Consider the following 20,176-nt stretch of genomic DNA (forward strand, 5'->3'; position numbering starts at 1 on the left):
CGCCCCGGGCCTTCGGTCTTCGGAGGCCCCCAAATGCATCCGCGTTCCCCTAATCAAATCCTAAACAAGACTTTAAAAATGTGCTTAGTACCTACATAATTTCATCAATATAAACACTGCACTCTACAGCCAACTAGACTTTTTACGCGGTACTAATATTCTTTTAACTTTGCTGAGCGGGTACTTCCCCAGGAATCCCTGAATGAATGAAGTGCATATAATTCACTCGTCTACGCCTGCATTTACATTAACTAAATTCTATTTACGTCGAAAAATAAACATTGGCCTAATTTAAATATATTAAATTTCCTTACGTTAATGTTTCATAGTTTATTAGTGTGTACTGATATTTTCTCGAACGGATAAGACATTTTTTAAAATTAACATAAGTACATTTTTAACAGTTCTTGACTAATATATCTTTATTTATAATACAACAATATTCCACTGAAGTACTTATAACCACTTTATTTTCCTTTCAAAGTTCCGATAGCAGTTTCTTCGATTTTCAAAACTCCATTCTTCATTCTCTCATGTTGATGGACATATTTGATGATGCTAACCTCTGCATCCTCAATAATGGCTCACCAATACGTAGAGTATACCCAAACCAAAACCCAAAATCCGCTGTAGACTTATCCCTAACCTCTCCAGTCATTCCTTCTCAAATATCCTGGAATGTCCTTTCATCTTCTTATGGTAGTGACCACTACCCTATCCTCCTTTCTTTAAATCACCGATCCATTCCCTATATCAACCCCAATCCTTTATTAAAATATAAATTAAAAAATGGTAACTGGTCTGCATATGCTGAGTCTGTTGATTCCATGATTGAAAAATGTAATTCTTTGCTATGATCTTTTCCTTAAAGGTATTTTAACTGCAGCTGATCTCCACTTCCTTAAAAAACACACCTCAAAAAATCATTTGCTTTCCACCCCCCGGTGGGATGAGGAATGCAAACGATTATCTGAACAGAGACTACAGGCTGAAGCATCATACTCATTGTCTATGTCTTTGGATAACTTTTGTAAGTATCAGAGAATCGACGCCAAATTTAAACAATTAATTTCTAAAAAGAAAAAAGTTAGTTGGTTTCATTTCTGTGAATCCCTGAGTCCTCGTTCCTTTTCCTCTGTAGTCTGGTCCGAACTTTAAAAAATCCGCCGATGCCTTAATTCTGTCGACCCTTCCTCAAATACTCCTTCTGAGTGGCTTAACAATTTCGCTGATAAGCTCGCCCCCCCATTTGTCCCTTATGAGGACAGTTTTCTAAATTCTATGCCAGCAACCACATCCACTTTGGATGAAATGGATGCCCCCTTTTCTTTTTCCGAACTTCATTGTGCGTTAAATGGTTTATCTGATTCTACTCCTGGGTAAGACGGCGTTCCTTACTCTTTTTTTTCTAAATTAAATGATAAAGCGAAAAAATATTTTTTAAATATAATTAACTCGGTTTTTATCAAAGAAATTGTCCCGCAATCTTGGAAGACACAAATTGTTATCCCGATCCTTAAACCGGGTAAGAACCCTTCAGATTACAACTCATATAGACCGATAGCTTTATCATCAACTTTGGCAAAGATCACTGAACATCTGTTGAAGAACCGCCTGGAATGGTTAATGGAAAGCAGAAATATACTTGCTCCCTCTCAATTTGGCTTTCGGAAGGGGTTGAGCACCATTGATAATCTAAGCATACTCACAACAGACATTCGAATTGCCTTTGCTAAAGGAGAGTACCTTGTGGCAATTTTTCTAGATATATCTTCTGCATATGATAATGTCCTTCTTCCGTTGCTCAGGCAGAAAATGCAACAGCTGAGTATTCCACCGAGGATAGTTCATCTCATATGTAATCTGATAACTTGCAGATCAATAACGGTTAGACACCAACATCTCTCACTTATCCCCAGATTCGTCTGGAAAGGTCTACGGCTCAGTACTCAGTCCTCTGCTTTACAGCATATACACCCATGATCTCGATTTGTCTGTTAACAATTTTTGTAACATACTTCAGTATGCTGATGACATAGTTTTATATCATAGATCTAGTTCCATTGAAAATTTAACATTTCGGTTAAACTCTGCTTTGCATTACCTATCCCAATGGCTCTCTGACCATGACTTATCGCTTTCGATAGCTATGAGTCAAGCAGTGATTTTTACGAAAAAAAGACGCATACCTGCCTTTGATTTGTTTTATGATGGTCAACGCATTAACTTTGTAGACAAAACATAATTTCTTGGTATTATTCTCGATCACCGTCTGAACGGAATTTCACACCCTGACCATTTAGCCAAGAAATGTGAAAAATCTATTAATGCCCTTAGAGCAGTATCTGGAGTATGGTGGGGAGCTCACCCTTATACATTGAAGTTGGTCTATAACGCAATAGTTCGTAGTCATTTGGACTATGGACTGTTTGTTCTAGATCCCTTCAATAAATCCGCTTCAGAAAAATTAATTAAAATTCAGTTTAAATGTTTGCGTATAATCCTGGGTGCGATGAAATCCACCCCTACTAATGCTCTGCAGGTTAAGTGTGTTGATCCTCCTCTACAGATAAGGAGGCAATATTTATGTGACCGCTTTGTCATCAAACAGCTACCTTCCCATCCTCTATTGATCAGATTAAACAAACTATCCCACCTTTGCAACCCAGATAGTCCGACATCCTCATTCCTATTAAACAGTTTCCTCAAGTATACCAACCTCCCACATCCCCTTTCCACTTTTCCCTCTAATCCTCTTTTTTCCACCTCCTTTAAAGCTCTTATTTATAAACCCCATGTTATAACGAACCTTGGTCTTATAAAAGGTTCCTTTGATACTAGTGTCCAATTTCAAAGAATTTTTCATCAAAATTGACCAAATCATCTCCCTGTATATACTGATGCCTCTAAACTCTCACCGACCGGCTGCGTTGGCGCAGCTTGTTGGATACCCATGTATAAAATAGCCCTTTTATTTAAATGCCCCCCTGAAACCTCTATATTTTCCGGTGAGGCCATTGCTTTACTGGAAGCTATTATGTATGCCCAGTCACACAACATACAACAATCAGTTATTTTATGTGATTCATTAAGCTGTCTGTTGGCCATTAAAGAAAATCCTTTTCGTAGCAAATTAAGACTTTCTATCGTTTTTAAGATCAGAGAGGCCCTGTTGTCCTGTCACCAACAAGGTCTACAAGTTTTGCTGGTCTGGATTTCAAGTCACTCGGGTATTATTGGAAATGAGACGGCTGACTCATATGCTAAGATATCCAATCTGGTTCATCTGAGCATTTTGTCAATTCCTCTCGAGACTTGCTCACTCTTGCGAAAGCACAAATGGATAAATCCTGGAATGATTTTTGGATTTCATCAAAATCGGTTAAGGGTAAGTATTATTCGGCGTTACAACCTGAAATTCCGAGGCGATCTTGGTTTTCATTTCACAGGCACGCTGACCGTTGGGTCACTTCTACTATCTGTCGGTTACGCCTCGACCATTGCACCATGCACACCTAACCACCTAGCAAAGATAAGAGTTCGAGATCACTCGCTGTGTGAATGTGTCCTAGACGAAGGTTCCGCAACCCATATCCTGTTCCTTTGTCCTAAACTTCTTCATCCCATTTACGACATTCTCCCTCCTAAAGTCCCTCGCCCTATAAATGTTGAATGTTTGTTGACGTTTGTGTTTAGTCCATTTTATTCTTTTTTATGTAAATATATTAAATGTAATAAAATTAAGTTGTCAATATTCTCTATTGTCAGTATTCTAATTGACTGTTACATTTTAGTATATATAGTTTAGAGTACTAACAATTATTTTTAATTTACCTTATCATTAACCCTTAATGTTTGTGTTATTCTAGGTTAAGGATTAACAAGGAAATTGCTACTACTATGCTAGTCTTCAAAATTTAATTGAGTTTGTTTCCTCAACCGTACCGATCAATCTCTTTTGTGTCTTCTCCATCCTACGTGACATTGGCGAAATAATCTGTGCCTTGTCGGCACAACTAAAAGTCATTAAACCAAGAATTGAATTTAATTGAAGACCAACACGTAAACACACAAGTTTACCTATAATATTTGAATTAATCAAAAAACATTGTGTAAATTTTGTTTAAGAATATAGATAAACTGTACATGTGCGAAAATGCTCTCGTCCTTAATAAAAGAACATCAAACTAAACAAGCAGCTAAACGAGTAGTACAAGGTATGTTGTTATGAATCTATTTATAAGGACCATATTAATTATAACTATAATTATATGGTGATATTTCAGAACAAAAACGCAAGGAATGCATTGCAGCTGCTAATGATTTGACTCAAGCACTAGTTGATCACTTAAACGTGGGGTAAGTGTTGTGAAGGTATAAATGGATGTTATAACTTGACATTTAAAAATTTTAATTTTAATAAACTGTTACTTTTTTGTTTACAGAGTAGCTCAAGCCTATTTGAACCAAAAGAAACTAGACGCTGAAGCCAAATTGCTACATCAAGGAGCTATTAACTTTGCGAAACAAACACAACAATGGTTGGCTTTGGTTGAGAATTTTAGCAGTGCCTTAAAAGAAATAGGAGATGTGGAAAATTGGGCTAGAAGTATTGAAAGTGATATGAAAATAATCACAGATACATTGGAGAGAGCTTATGAAACAACCCAAGAGAAACCCAGCTCTAGTCAATAACTTAGACTATACTAGTATAATTTAAACATAGGTGTTAAATTTCAGTACATGTATTTATTAAGTTATATTAATTAAGTTAAAGGTTAGTATTATTTTATTCTATATTTGAAATATACAGAAACAATATTTTTACAGTTTATTAATTTGACTAGCACATTTCAGGTCACTTTATGAGAATGTTTTGTAATAAATATTATTTATAGTTGTAAGTCAGGTAAAATAAAATATAGTTGATCACTTACTCAATAAAATTAGTATTCATAATGAATCTTAAACAATGATCTACTAATTTAGCATTAGTCTGATACGTTGTTTTTTTAAAGAAGACCAATTTAATACGAAAAGTCTACCAGTCTGTATATTTCCTACCTTATACCAAAAGATCTTATCCCACAGCCAATATATTTTTCCAATGCATCCATAAATTTATTTTAATACATTTGTGCTGCAGCTGGCACAAGAAAACTTAAAATATTATATTCTTGCAATTTAAACTATTGTCTATAGAGTAATTTTGTTGGCTGTGTATTAATGTTTGCTATAACTGCACCATTGCTCTACATGCTGTCTAATGGTGCTAAGATAAAATCCTCCCTCAAAATAATTAAATTATTTAGTTTTACTATCGAAAATTTCTCAGTCTTCCATAGTTAAGAAGTTGTTGCAATGCAGTTGAAAAACCACATTTTGCTCTTTAAGGTTGATTCATATCATATAGAACATATACGAATGATACAAAAGAAAAGATAGATTTTAAAAATCGATTATTTATTTTATTCAACGTCTCTGGTTACAATTTTTGTTCAAGGCGAACAAGTCAGTATGTTAATATCAACAACAACATGATCGAACACCCATTTGATCATGTTTAATGTTTTAATCTTTTTGTTAATATTTCTCCATGATTAGGTAGAAAAAACTATACAGTAATACAAAAATTAATACCATATATTTAGCACTAGGTATTTCTTAAGTATGTATAATATTATAATATATATATTTAGGAGATTCCTTTAACTATACAACTGGCTGGAATGAATAAAATAAATAAAAAAGCGCGCGAAATCGTATCAAGCCATCATTACTTTTGCTTTTTGGGCGCGGACAGTAAGGTCAATATTGGCGCGACTTGTAATTTGTTAAAAGTGTTATTTGTGTTTTATTTGGATTTGTAAGCTCAACTGAGTAAGTAATTTACTTCAATATATATGAATTGGTGATTTAATTATGTTAAGATAAATTCGAAGTTAGAACTATTTGGTTTGTTAGTAAATTGTTTAAACTAACTTATATTCTTGTCTTTTTTTAATCTATTTCACTTCTGTACGCTAAATATTAATGTTGTCAGTGGCTGTAAGGCGGAATACCTTCACCTATTTTAAAATGAAAAAAATATCCCTATCACTTTGACAACTAGTAACTACTACTATTTAATGTTCATATTTCATAATCTAATGAAGTAATAATTTGTGTTGTCAGTCGGACTTAAATATTCAAATGTTCAGTCGTTTCTCAGTCTATCGTACAATATTTCTTAAATCCTTAAAAGTAAGATTAGTTTAATGTATCAAGATTTATTAGTTAATAAAGGTTAACTCGGGATTGACAACAATATACTTCACAATTGCTGACGAATAATATTTTAATGAAAATGTCTTCTGAAACTCCTAGGGTATTATCAATCCAAAGCCATGTCGTTCACGGATATGTTGGTAATAAAAGTGCCGTTTTCCCTCTTCAAGTAAGTCATTAAAATATTTTGTATTTTCGTTTCCTTAAATGTTATAATATAAAAAAAAAACAGTTCCATCTATTTATTTACACACCCTAGCCTTGTAATCAGATCAAGGGAGATCAGAAATCAGAATGGTTATTTAAAAAAAAAACATCTTTCAAACATCAGTCGAATGGCTCGAGGTATTGTAACTCTATTTGTAAGAGGTTTACTTGGTGGTAGGGCTTTGTGCAAGCCCTGGGTAGGTACCACCCACTCATATTCTACCGCCAAACAGCAATACTCAGTATTGTTGTGTTCCGGTTTGAAGGGTGAGTGAGCCAGTGTTACTACAGGCGCAAGGGACATAACATCTTAGTTCCCGAGGTTGGTGGTGCATTGGTAATGTAAGGAATGGTTAATATTTCTTACAGCGCCATTGTCTATGGGTGGTGGTGACCACAAAAAAAAAAAAAAACTATATTAACAAATATTAATCAATTCAGTATAATATTGATATAAATATTAGACTAATGGACTATTAATTTGAATTAAATTAGAATATTAAAATGTGGAAGTACATACACTTTTTTTTTGCTACTAACATATTTAAATAATTATTTTTAAGTCTTTGTTGATATACCAATTAGATACTAAGCAATTCTTTTCTTAGTAATAAAGGTTTGTTCCTATATTCTAGATTTTAGGTTTTGAAGTTGACGCTATAAATTCTGTACAATTTTCAACACATGGGGGATATGTACATAAACATAAAGGAACAATATTGAAAAATGAGGAAATGGGAGCTCTTATTGAAGGTCTTATGTTGAATGAAGTTGATTATTTTACACATTTTCTTACTGGATACTCAATGTCCCCTGATTCATTAAAACAAATTGCCCAAATCATTAAAATGCTCCGACAAAAAAATCCAAACTTAATATATGGTGAGTAGAATTATTTTTTTGGGTACATTAAGCATTTGTATATTTGCAAATTGCTGTCATATGAGCCAGTAATAAATGCTCGTAAAGTTATATTTAAAATAGGGACCAAAAAAATGTTTGAAATATTATAAACTGTAAACCGAAACTAAATGAAAATAATGAATTATGTCAAAGTCAAAGTCAAAAATCTTTATTCAATATAGAAGTGTTTACACTTGCTTATTGTCTGTCAAAAATCTACCACCGGTTCGGAATTTAGCACCTCGGACCTGAGAAGAACCGGCGAAAGAAACATATATATATATATATATTTAATATATATATATATATATATTTTTTTATGATTGAATGTATTTTTTTAAATTATCAATTTTCCACAAACCATGTCCAATAAATGTTTTATAAAGAATATTTTTTCCAATTTGAATACTAAAATGTATGCATGTAAAATGCAAAAGATAATATGCTAACACACAGAGTCGTAAAGATAAAACCTAACAGTAAAATCTTTATCTTGTACATTGTTATTTTGTGTGGTTACATTTATTGGTGACTTTGATAGTAACATTGTTTATACAAATCTTTCATTATACGTTCATACTGAGAAAATGACTTCTGCTATAAATAAAAAAAAAGAGTTTATACTATGTTATGAAGTAAATACTTTTTTGTTTGTTTATTCTGAATGAATACAAAAAGTAATACCCTGATTGTCATGGTATTTTATTTTATGATTGGATATAGCCAAAGATAAAACTCTATTGCACTAAACTTATCATTCAACATTGTGGTTACTATTATGATGCCATGTGTTTATGTTAAAAAAATATTCTTTTAACACTTAAGTATAAGAAATTGTATTTGTAAAATTAATTTGCTTTAGTTGTAGATGATAACCTTATCATTATGAAATAATAGAATAAGATAACATATTGTTATATATGGTAAATAATATCAAGGTCTTTGCAAGTCTTAATTTATAGTCGTCATTATTTCTGCCATTATAAATATATACTAATAATTTATGTGTCAACTATATTAAACAATAATATATTGTTATCTATTTAAATTTACAAGAATTTAAAATTATCTAACTTTATATATACTCCATACATAAGTTGGATAAATGAAAGTTAACATTTTTTTAGAGTATTTTTTACAATAGTAAGTAAATAAGATATATATAAATTTGCTAGTATACTTACTGACAATGTTTTGAAACAGTTATTTGGCCTTTTACATACTTCTATCTTATTAAATATGGTAAATTTTGATAATGTTAATATTATTTACAGTATGTGATCCGGTAATGGGTGACAATGGGAAAATGTATGTGCCAGAAGCTATCCTTCCAGTTTACAGGGATATTGTAATACCTTTAGCCGATATAATAACCCCGAACCAGTTTGAAGCAGAATTGATAACTGGCTTGGAAATGAAAGATCTCACCGGAGCCCTCAAAGTTATAGATGCACTACATAATATAGGAGCCAAAACTGTTGTTCTCTCTAGTACTATATTGGGGGATGAGACCAATATGATTGCTATTGCCAGTAATAAAGGTAAATTTAAAGTTATTTTTAATATAATTAGTTAATATATATATGTAATATTAATATATACTTAGTTGACAATGAGATAAGATATACTGCTAAATGTTTGTTTTATACTACAGAATGTCTTACAATGTTTATAGTTTTTCAAACGTTAGACAATACAAACCGATCCTGCGTTTTAAATCTGTAATATCTTCGAAAATATTCGTTTAAATTACATGCTATAAAGGGCCATATTGATCTATATTAAATGCACAATGTATTTAAGGTACTTAATTGGATAAGGATTAATGCTGTATTGCTTATAATCGCTTCGAAAATAAGTCATTATTTCTCGTAAAAAGTAAAGGATAAAAAATGGTTGTTGTAGCCTATCCCTAAGAGATAGACATATACCATTGCGGACTTTTTTGACGAACATTTTAAGGTGTACAATACTGTAGTACATTATTTTGATCTATCTCGTAGGGTTCAGCCAGCGTTTGCAATAAATGTGTTAATTTACGACATCACTTCAGAAACCTCTAAAACTATTAGTGTTTCTCTGCTATATTGTGCTATATCTTGAACCGATCTATCTATTAAAAAAAAAAACCGCAAAATCGGTTTTGTAATTTTAAAGATCTAAGCATACATAGGGACAGACAGCGGTAAGTGACTTTGTTTTATACTATGTAATGATGATAAAGGTTTGAAGGTCAGACATCTTAATGTTCCAATTTGAAACATTGTTAAACACATTTGTAACAAAGGTAAGTTAAACATCTGATTTTAACGAGCATACTAATAGTGATTCTTTATTTTACATGACAAATATTGGTTGATTTAAAAAATATTCACTCAACGAGCATTTCCAAAATTGAAAATAGTTATGATTTCACTAATTAAAACACTTAAATTGTGTCGTGATATCGAATTTGTAAGGTCGATCAACATTGTTATTATTGTTCTGGTTTAACCAAGTTAATTGATAAAGCATGTGAATTATAATCTTAGTTCACGTGTTGCAATCAGTCCGGATTTGAATTATTATTGAACCAATCTTCGCACAAGATAATTAATATTATTGCCAATTCATGTATATGTCGGTCTACTGTCTCGGTAAAGAAGACAAACATGAGGCCTAAGTTAGAATTAGATGAAATAATTTATCATTTTAGTAGTAGTGAGATGTACAAAATCCTACATCCTTCTTAAAAAAATAAAGATAAAAATGTATCCATATAATGTTAATTGAGTGATATGCCTCAATCTCGGCTGCCAAACCGGGATATCAGACCGAGCGTTAATTTAAACAGGCGCAAGTTAATAATATTCCTCGAAAATAACTTATTTCATTAAATCTTCTAACATAATTCTAGATATAGATAGAATATAATATATAGAATTAAATTCTAGACAATTATAAAGTGTGCAAATTATTTAATGATGTTGTAATTACGGGCACAAAGGGTGCAACTACTATTTTATATACATACTAGCTGTGCCCGCGACTTCGTGCGCGTTTGAATTTAATAAAAAAAGGGACTTTATTATTATTTTACACATAATTCTAAAATAAAAGTAGCCTAAGTTACTCCTTATTACATCAGCTATCTGCCAGTGAAAGTCCCGTCAAAATCGGTCCAGCCGTTCCAGAGATTAGATGGAACAAACAGACAAAAATTGTAAAAAATGTTATTTAGGTGTACCGTGTATACATACGTATGCATTTAGTAAAACGCGGTTATTTTAATATTACAAACAGACACTCCAATTTTATTATATGTATAGATTAAATACCAAATGGACGGATCAAAGAAACGGCCTAAGCTCAAATAATGTAAATGGTAAAATGTTTGTTTGATCCTTTAGGTTAATGTTGTCTTCTACGTATTTCATAAATGTTAATTTAGTTCTTAATATTGGTTTCAGAGTCCTGTTATCAGATCGAAATACCAAAAATAAACGCATCATTTACCGGCACCGGAGACTTGTTTGCGGCCTTGTTCCTAGCTTGGTCTCATAAAACTAACAATAACTTGAAACTGACGCTTGAAAAGACAATAGCGACGCTCCAACACGTCGTCAAGGACACTTATGAGAAAGCTAGAGGTATTTATTATTATTTAATTAAATATACGTTTTTTTTTTATAAGTTTAAGTTATATCAGTTATCACCGTATGTGCAACAACATATAACAATTATTATAAATGCAAGATGCATGAACTCGTTTGTACCTGTGTGTGTGCGTGTTATTATCAATCGATATTATATTCTTTTTTTTTTTGTATATTTTTAACTTGCATAATTCAAAAAATAAATTAATTAATATGACCCTGACCGACGACCTGAGTCATTTTTCATTCAATTCGATTCACAATTTTTTTATTATTTCGGTCAAGCAACATTGAACGTTAGCTAAATTTGCGTTTACATTTTGAAATCGTGCTCGATTATTAAGACATCGTTAGAAAAAATTCTGGATCTTTTCGATCAAATAATTATACCTGTAGAATATTCCACAATCATGCATTAGAACTTTTAAAACAACATGATGGACTAAGTCGTAAAGTATATGAGGTGGATATACATCGTTGACCTTGTGCTCTGTGCTCTGAATTGTAGAAAAAAATGCTACAGGTCCGTTCAGCGCAACGACGTCTCGGCGACAGAGGGTTTGCATCACGATTGGCGCGTTGATTACGTAAAATAATATTTCAAAAGATATTCTACAAAAATTAGCCGAATGCGCCCTCAGTATTGCATTACTTAACATTCAGATTTAAATTAAATTAAAAAGAAAACTTTTGATAGATACCTGTCTTAGAAAAAATTGCTTATAAACGTAACCAGAAGGTACTTTGCGTGTTTATTTTTTTATGTTTTTTGAAAGGAAATGGAAAAGCCAAATGTCACGTAAATCAATAAGCCTTTTAAAAAAGTAAAGCAACCTTACTCAAGTGTTGCTATTTCACGTACATATATTTTTCTTTGTGCAAGTCCGTCTGGGTAGGCACCACCCACACATCAGATATTCTACCGCCAAACAGCAATACTTACTATTGTTGTGTTCTGGTTTGATGGGTGAGTAAACCAGTGTAACTACAGGCAGAAGGGTCATAACACCTTAGCTTCGGTTGGTTGGTGGCGCATTGGTGTAATGTGCGGAATGGTTATTGTTTCTTACAGCGTCAATGTCTATGGTGGTGACCACTTGTTAGTTGGCGTAATTGCCCGTCCGCCTACCTATTACATAAAAACATATACTTGAGCCCATCAGTGTGATGCCTCATGTTGTTTGGTACTGTAATGTTTCAATATTTAGTACAACAAAAGTATATTATATGTATTTGATTGATGTTATTTAATTACAGAGTTGCAACCAACTGGCAACATTTCACCAGCATTGTTGGAATTGAAATTAATTCAAAACAAAGCTACTATTGAGGATCCAAAGATTATTATAAACAGCATAGAAATTAGAACTTAAGAAGAATATCATTCTATAAGGTTATTGTTAATTTTTTTCATATTAAATTTTATTATTTGTTGATTTATTTTAATGTTTAATGTAATAAACCAAAATTTAGGCCGACCAAAAGCTTCGTAATTGACAACTATTTAGAAAGAGACAAAGCGATTGTGCTGCCAATATATATTAAAGATGATTTCATACACAAACATGTCACAAAGTGCGTTAATAGCATCGATATTAATATTATAATAACACAGTAATATTGTTGTTCGAAGTCTGTTACTTATATTTATATAACAATTGTTTTAACAAATGCCGGTACACACATGTGTGCGGTACATTGAAAAGGTGGAGACAATTTCCCTCACGACCGCTTCGTCTGTCGCGCGCTTTGGTCGTATTTGCTTGAGTCAAGTTTATCGTGCATAGCTAGCGCCAAGCTTAAATTAGTGATGTTTGATGATGTAATCGGCATTTTTTAAGAGGAATATTATGTTATATCTTCAAAAATATTTAAAAAAAAGTACAAAAGACAATAAAACATTTCCATACCAATAGTTATAATCGTATAACTAAAAGAGATTTTAATATTTATATAGCCTTTTTATTCCGCAATTATGAGCTTAGCTAGCTAGTAAAATAGGTTAAATTCTCAATTTATCATAGCAAATTATGGTGATGATTAATTATTTATTACATTTATAAATGTTGACGACCGTTTGGTATTTTCTTACTCATACAAGAAAGTTATTAAAACTAAATAATTATATTTACGGAGATTTAAATCTATGAAATACTTTACATAGATCTAATATTTAAAATATATAAACTAACATAGAGCTGGTACAGTGAAGTGAGGAATGCAGTAGTGAGTACGTAGACGATACAATGATGTGCTAGAAATCGATTCATTTTAAACTAATTTTAATATGTTGTAACGTTGCACTAATTTAAGTATCATTTTATAAAAGTATATTTTTTGATGGAATAATTGCTTCGTTAAATAAATGTTGAAAGTGAACAGTGTAAACCATATCGTATCGATTCGAAATTAATCATGTTTATAGTAAATATAAGGAAATTGATATTTGTAACAAGAATTCAGACCATATTGATATTTTTTCATGATCAAATAAATAAATAGCATTCTGTTAGTCTTAAGTTCAACAATTGTCTTCCATACAGAATAAGTGTCTCTGTGATATGACGAATAATAATTATTGTTTATTTAAAAAAATAAGTTTTAAGATTTTTAAATTAAGCGCTTAACTTTTGTTATGGACTTATTTAAATGTTACAATAAATGGCAATGTATACAAATTGAGTTCGTTTTCTTTTTCGTAGAATCAAATAAAACTATTATATGTATATCGAAATTTAATCATAAGCTTCTTCTAGTTTTATAAACTATAACTGAATAAATCATCAAAAAGACAAGTAGCAAGTGGAAAACCCAAAAAATTGAATTATAATACCTCAAGACGATATCAGTATTCTTGATAACGAAACACGGAGTCAGGTACAGTAGACAAAACATACGCATTATTGAGAAGCCGATGTCCCAAGGAAGTTTTAGCTGAAAACAAAATTAAAACAAACTGAAAATCTTTTCAATTATATGGTTTAGAGAAAATCCGAATAATGGAAGTAATGTTTCGCGTGATTTTAATTTTTTTAATTTGAATATAAGTACATGGCGTAAACTAAATGTTGTTCATTTTTTGGTTTAACAACAAACCTTATTTATTAAGAAATCATTAGTTATTTTGGGAATACGCTAGAATAGAAGATAAACACAGGTGCATGATGTAAAAATAAAATTGAGTGTTCTGAAAATTATGATGAAAAACGGATTTTAAAAATAGTCATTCTATTTTTACTCACTGCGCCGGATGTATCGTATAGCACAGTGTACTCTGCCTCAAGGTGAACGTAAACCCACAGCGTAGAAGCTATTATGAATTGAGGTAATGTTGGACCAGACCACAACGTCCAAGCCAAAAGAGAAAAAGCACTCCTGTAATTAAAAAAATTACATATTTGTATAATGATTATTTAGTATTTTCTGTCCTTAACATTTTACAACAAAACAAACGATTTATGTTTTAAATAACTCACAAATTGTATAATTATTTTCTAAAACATACCTCACTTCTTTATTTGACTTGACAAATGTTTTTTGTACATATGCCCAAAACCAATAGCGTGTCGGCATGTCCCAACTCCGCATCGTATCCTTCATCTTGGGCCCTATGAGCAACCCTTCAACATCAAAACACTTCAGCATTGAGAAATTGTATTCCTCTTCAAGTGCCACATTAGTGGAAGTAGTCCTGGTAACATATGTATAACTTAAAAATCATATTAAAATAGTAAACAATAATTAATAAGTAGACATAATAATACCGGATCACAACACTGTATCTGGTCGAAAAAATACAGCACAAAATAACACCCGCATGATATTACAAATATTCCTCAAGAACAGGAATCTAATTTGCAAACGTTCACACAGAAACCGGGGATCGTAAACACTCTCAGTTATAAATGCTTATATGTAACTTTGAGAATCTTAACGTTTCAGAGCATTGTAGAATAGGCAGGAAGGGTTCAAAATGAAAACTTACGCCAATGTAACAAAACTTAAATGAGTAGATGGTCCAAATCCTGGTATTGGCTGACATTTAGCCGGATACACTCCGAACCCAGCTTCAGTAAAGACACTTGTGCACAACATCATGACCGTCTTCCAGTGGAGGAGATACATCGTCAATTGCGGTATATTGTACAAGTAGCGAAAATCAGCTCCATACATATTGTAGAATACGTCTTCATAATAAAGCTGAAAATTCGCTATTATATTAAATAACCAAACAAAGCTTTCGTTTAAATTGTTTATAAACGGGGACAAATATTTTATTCGTATAATTTTGAACATTTTATTACTGTCATTGTTACGCGTATATGTACGTATTTTTTATGATGATATTTAGTACCTCTGGAGAATATTTTGAGCGCAATAGCAAATATCCAAGCCAACATACAATAGCTTTTTTTAATTTTTGTTCCGTTATAATCCTGCAATCTCCTAGAGCTCCGAAAGGGGCATTGAAATGATCATCGAAAATTTTCCATCTGTAATAAGGACCTGAAAATTTTAATAATATTTTTATCTAACTCGATGATGATCGATACCTACCCGTGATAGATATTCAAAACATTAATATTCTAATTACCTTTATGAAGCCCAATAAAATAATAAGAATATGCAATAATATCAGCGGCACTTGGTTCTGGGGCAAGGCTGTCAACATCTTTAATATTAATTTTCGATACGTTTATTCCCTTAGCATCCGTCCTTATTTGAACTGCATTCATTTCGAAAGCTAATCCCACTAGTTTTAAGGCTAACGTTTGATTCAGCCAAATTATGTAAATATTCGTTACATTTAAGTGAAGGTATATCAAGTATAGCCATGTGAAAGTCAAGCTAATTTGGTGTAAATATCTAGAACAGTAGAAATAGATATATATATTTATTAATAATTTAAAACATAAAAAAATAAACAAGATTGGCTATATGACTAGCTAGTCATTTTGGTGATTTATTTTATCGATTTGATTCTTCTTTTTTTTTAAGTTTTCTATTATTTTGTAGAAGGTTCTTGCGGAAAAAATGCGCAAAAATTGTAAATATTCACAAAACTTAGGAGCTTTTCTGTCGTATAATAGTTTACAGGGGTTTTCTAATAAGGACTGTGAGCAAAATATCAGGAAAACAACTGTTGGGACAGCTTGTTTTTAAATAAAATATTTTTAAAAAATCTAATTAAACTTACCGCCTGTCACAGCATTTGATAATGATAATATTCCCCCAAACCATAAGTGCAGAGTGGTACACGTGATGACCACTGATCAAGCAGACTAATAACAAGCCTAGTCCTGTCCCGTAATTTCTTTTCATATCCATATCCGTTATTTTCTTATAATAGCTACCAAGTGATATGCAAACTAACAAGGAAAAATAATATATAAATTCAGACATTATTAAATTTTGCTTGAAATTACTTCCTATTTGTTTTAGATGGAATATTATTTTATTAAATGTCGTATAGCTTTTTAAAAAATATTATATCATACAATAATTTTATAAAACAAAAAAGTATTCAAACATTGTTAAAACATTTTACACTCCACAGGTTTCTTTTATTTTGAAAATTAATTTCACTGTGGCCATTCCACTAATTTACTGTCAACTGACAAGTACATAGACAAGATATTACATCATTAATATATTTATTGTCTTTGTACATTTATTTATTTGTAAACAAAAAGTATAACCATATTAATGAGATTAAGATGATTAAATTTCATGAGGTAATTAATTTTTAATATTGTGAAAAACAATATTTCCATTTGTTAGAACATCTAGGATATTCATTCATTTTTTTAAATTATATTTGAAATATTTTACTTGAAATTATATAGTATCAGTATGTTGGGGTTGTAAATAAGGAATTTAGAATCAATAAAAGTCTTTATGATTAAATAAACAATTTACTACACATAATGTAGGTTCACAATAAAAATATTTTCTAAAAAGAGGTATGTACGATAACACATTGTCTGATACAGATCTAGCTGTGTGTATTGTTCTATAACCAACTACATAAACAAATTAACTTCGAATATCAATATATGCTATGTAATGTGGTGAAAAGCAAATTACAAACAATAGAAAAAACCTTAAATGCTTTTTTTACATTATTATTTAATACTAATTTGGCAAAACGGAATGTTGAGAATTCATAAATCCATTGTAGCCTACATATTGTTTACATAATTGTATTATATTACTGAAAATTTTGCGATAGCTTAATAGCCACACATGAAGCTACTCAACCAATGTTTAGAAGTAAAGAGCAGAAGCAACAAAAATAAATATAAATTTAGTTAAAGACAAACACTGAAGCCTCCTACATGCGAATATACATTTTAAAACAATATTTTAATCACATTAGACAGAATGATTTTATCAAACAACCTAACCTATAATACTGTTGAAGCTGTAAATATCTATTGTATTTTCAAAATAACTTCATTCAATTATCCAGTTGTGTAAATTCAATTGACTAGCATCTAATCCATACACTATTATTATTATTACATAAGGTGCCGAGTTTAAATATAAAATAATATATAAAAAGTTACATATAAAATAAAATCTAACATTAGAGAATAAATATTCATTATTTTATACATGTTGTCAGCTGACATTTATATTTAATTGTAACTTATCTACAATCTTTATGAACCATATTTATATATGATAACAATGTTTTATCAAATAAAACATGTATTTCTAAAATTATGATTTTTATATAACCAGTTTTGAAAATCAAGAGAAGATGGATTTTTTTGATTTGATTACTTTATATTATTGATGTATTTTAGTATGCAATATATTTTGAGTAGAATAACATAAAAAAGACCGGGGTTTATATGAATAACTATTATAAGTTGTATAATTGGCATAACCTGGATTGAACTTACTTTATAAGCGCAATTACCATATTTAAGAATATTATTATATTATAAAAAAAAACTATCTAAATTTTTTTTGTTTTCTTTGTAATGTAAGTTGTAATATAATTAGAAACTAGCTTCAAATGCATTACATAATATATTATATTTACCCATCTAACTATGAGTTCAAAAGTAATATATATTATTTAAATCGAAATAATTCTGAATCCATAAAACACAGTTCGGAAATCTAATGAGTTTACTAATAGGTAGGCAGAAAATATCTATCGGTAAAACGAAAAGTTCCTACTTTACTAGCTAATAGGACTTTTACGACTTCTTATATTACGCCTTTAATAGTATAATATGTACAATTAAAAATTTATTGCATCGTTTTATACTACAATATTACAATAATAACTATTAATTCAAAATAACATCACACCCTGTCACCTTTGCATGTTTAAACATACTGAGGTGTCCGCATACACTCATCAGATATAATCAACCACCAAAATGCTTGTTAATTTATGGCCTAATTAATTATAAACTCAGTATTATTATATCATATTGAACACTAGTACTCAGATAGCTCTTGATAATAATAAATAATTAATTAAATTTCTCGAAAATATTATTTTATATTGTTTAAAACAATCAGACTATTTCGATCCAGATTTACGACATGCACTTAAAATTGTGATATAATTTAGTAGGAGACAAACAATTAAATCTGTATCAGACATAAACTTTCGTTTAAATAAATTGCATTGTTATAAAACATACAAATGTCTCTGTAAAAGTCACTTTCAACATCATGTGGAGAACATAATTATGATAAAATTCTTAAAATTGGAATATCATTTAAATTCTCTCTAATTAATTATTTTCTTCACAACTATTGTTATTACCACACCTAAGGTAGTTAGAAAAGTATTGCCTCTATATTTCATATGAAAGGAGATTATTTTTATAATAACTTTACTTATATATCTTTTTCTATTTGAATAAATAACAAACTTATTGCATATGCAACAGTAGATATGAAACAAATATAAATTTAAGTACCTTGTAATAAATAATTGCAAAATTGATTTAACTACACATAATGCAATGCAAACTTATTCAAATTGCACAAGAGAGCCAGCAGAGATAACATAAATACAATATAAGTTATATTTTATACATATTGTGCAATAGACAGATGTAACTGAAGTGCTAGATTCTCTAATTATAATTTAAATCGATTAATTTCAAGCAACTATCAATATACACTTTCGAATCGAAATGTCAAGACACTAATTTTTATTAATAACCAATGTCAATTAGTCAATTTGTATTTTTTTTTTAGTTTTATTATCTATTGCACAAACACAGACATATAGGTAATCTCTATATCTACTAGAATTATATTTTATTAATATTTTACATAGTTAAATACAACATCCAGAATGTTTACATTAATAATTACAAAATTTAATCCGTGCAAACAATTACAAAAGTTATACCCAATAAAGTCACTGTAAAGGAATTTTATTTATACACTTTATTGAATGCCTATATCATCGATTCGTACAACAATAAAAATACGAACAGCATTTATTTATTAATAATTGGCAGTCCTAATAGTCACTATAGTCCTTACTAACGAGCGGCGGCTTCGGGCGGGGAACGACGCTAACGCCGCACTCGAGCGGCTCTCATTGAACTCTCAGTTTACAAATATGGAAACGGCCGAGGCCGTCCGCTCGTTCGTCTAGTAGCTTCATATCATAAATCTATTAAATCAGAATACCTCAACGGTCAATCCTCGATCGACGATCCGACTACACTAACGGGCACACCACTCACAATCCGCACCACGTCGACATGGCATCGTACTTCGGTCGGTTTCACTACACCACTCGCAGCACTCGCACCGATCGTCATGTTCCGCTCACTTGATGAGCTGCGCGGCGCTCTTGGAGCGGCGGAACATCTTCGCGCCCTTGTTGGGCGCGGAAAGCTCGTGCTAGTTGCTCCCGTTGGGCGCGCGCGCGGGCGCGGGCGAGGCGGCGGGCGGCGGCCGGCCCAGCGCCAGCGACTCCTTCGCGCCGTCCGTGCCGTAGATCTTGCCCGCCTTCTTCGCCATGGACGCCAGCAGCTCCTGGGAGCACTTGTGCGCCGACCGCAGCGATATCGCCCACTCCTTGAGTCCGATCTCGTCCTTGAATTTGTAAAATTACGTTCGTTTTAATGTGACGGGTTAGTTTCGGTTGAGAGACTATGCTCGGAATGAGA

The 20,176-nt window shown here is 31.4% G+C and overlaps 4 protein-coding genes across 5 annotated transcripts in view; 2 read left to right on the forward strand and 2 right to left on the reverse strand.

Annotated features, from left to right (window-relative positions):
- The first annotated feature begins 3,806 nt into the window (after positions 1–3,806).
- On the forward strand, positions 3,807–4,787 carry LOC113403388 (biogenesis of lysosome-related organelles complex 1 subunit 1). Its single transcript, XM_026643927.2, has 3 exons — positions 3,807–4,217; positions 4,287–4,359; positions 4,446–4,787. Exons 1-3 carry the CDS (start codon positions 4,157–4,159, stop codon positions 4,693–4,695), a joined length of 384 nt encoding a protein of 127 aa, XP_026499712.1. The 5' UTR covers positions 3,807–4,156; the 3' UTR covers positions 4,696–4,787.
- Positions 4,788–6,149: 1,362 nt separating this feature from the next.
- Pdxk (Pyridoxal kinase) lies at positions 6,150–12,391 on the forward strand. Its single transcript, XM_026643926.2, has 5 exons — positions 6,150–6,436; positions 7,110–7,356; positions 8,652–8,918; positions 10,827–11,006; positions 12,270–12,391. Exons 1-5 carry the CDS (start codon positions 6,341–6,343, stop codon positions 12,383–12,385), a joined length of 906 nt encoding a protein of 301 aa, XP_026499711.2. The 5' UTR covers positions 6,150–6,340; the 3' UTR covers positions 12,386–12,391.
- A 1,338-nt stretch (positions 12,392–13,729) lies between these two features.
- Positions 13,730–16,510, reverse strand: LOC113403384 (lysophospholipid acyltransferase 7-like). The gene is made up of 7 exons (XM_026643924.2): positions 16,210–16,510; positions 15,607–15,878; positions 15,367–15,518; positions 14,998–15,212; positions 14,518–14,703; positions 14,255–14,387; positions 13,730–13,946 (listed from the first exon to the last, which is right to left on the reverse strand). Exons 1-7 carry the CDS (start codon positions 16,413–16,415, stop codon positions 13,752–13,754), a joined length of 1,359 nt encoding a protein of 452 aa, XP_026499709.2. The 5' UTR covers positions 16,416–16,510; the 3' UTR covers positions 13,730–13,751.
- Positions 16,511–16,907: 397 nt separating this feature from the next.
- The window catches only part of LOC113403382 (G protein-coupled receptor kinase 1), a 35,698-nt gene continuing 32,429 nt past the window's right edge, over positions 16,908–20,176 (reverse strand). For both annotated transcript variants that reach the window (XM_026643920.2, XM_026643921.2), the window contains exon 16: positions 16,908–20,102. In XM_026643920.2, coding sequence (XP_026499705.1) covers positions 19,908–20,102 — 195 coding nt within the window. In that variant the 3' untranslated portion in view covers positions 16,908–19,907. The remainder of the gene's footprint in view (positions 20,103–20,176) is intronic.

Source organism: Vanessa tameamea, chromosome 13 (genome assembly GCF_037043105.1).
Source record: "Vanessa tameamea isolate UH-Manoa-2023 chromosome 13, ilVanTame1 primary haplotype, whole genome shotgun sequence".
In the NCBI taxonomy this organism is placed as follows: Eukaryota; Metazoa; Arthropoda; class Insecta; order Lepidoptera; family Nymphalidae; genus Vanessa; species Vanessa tameamea.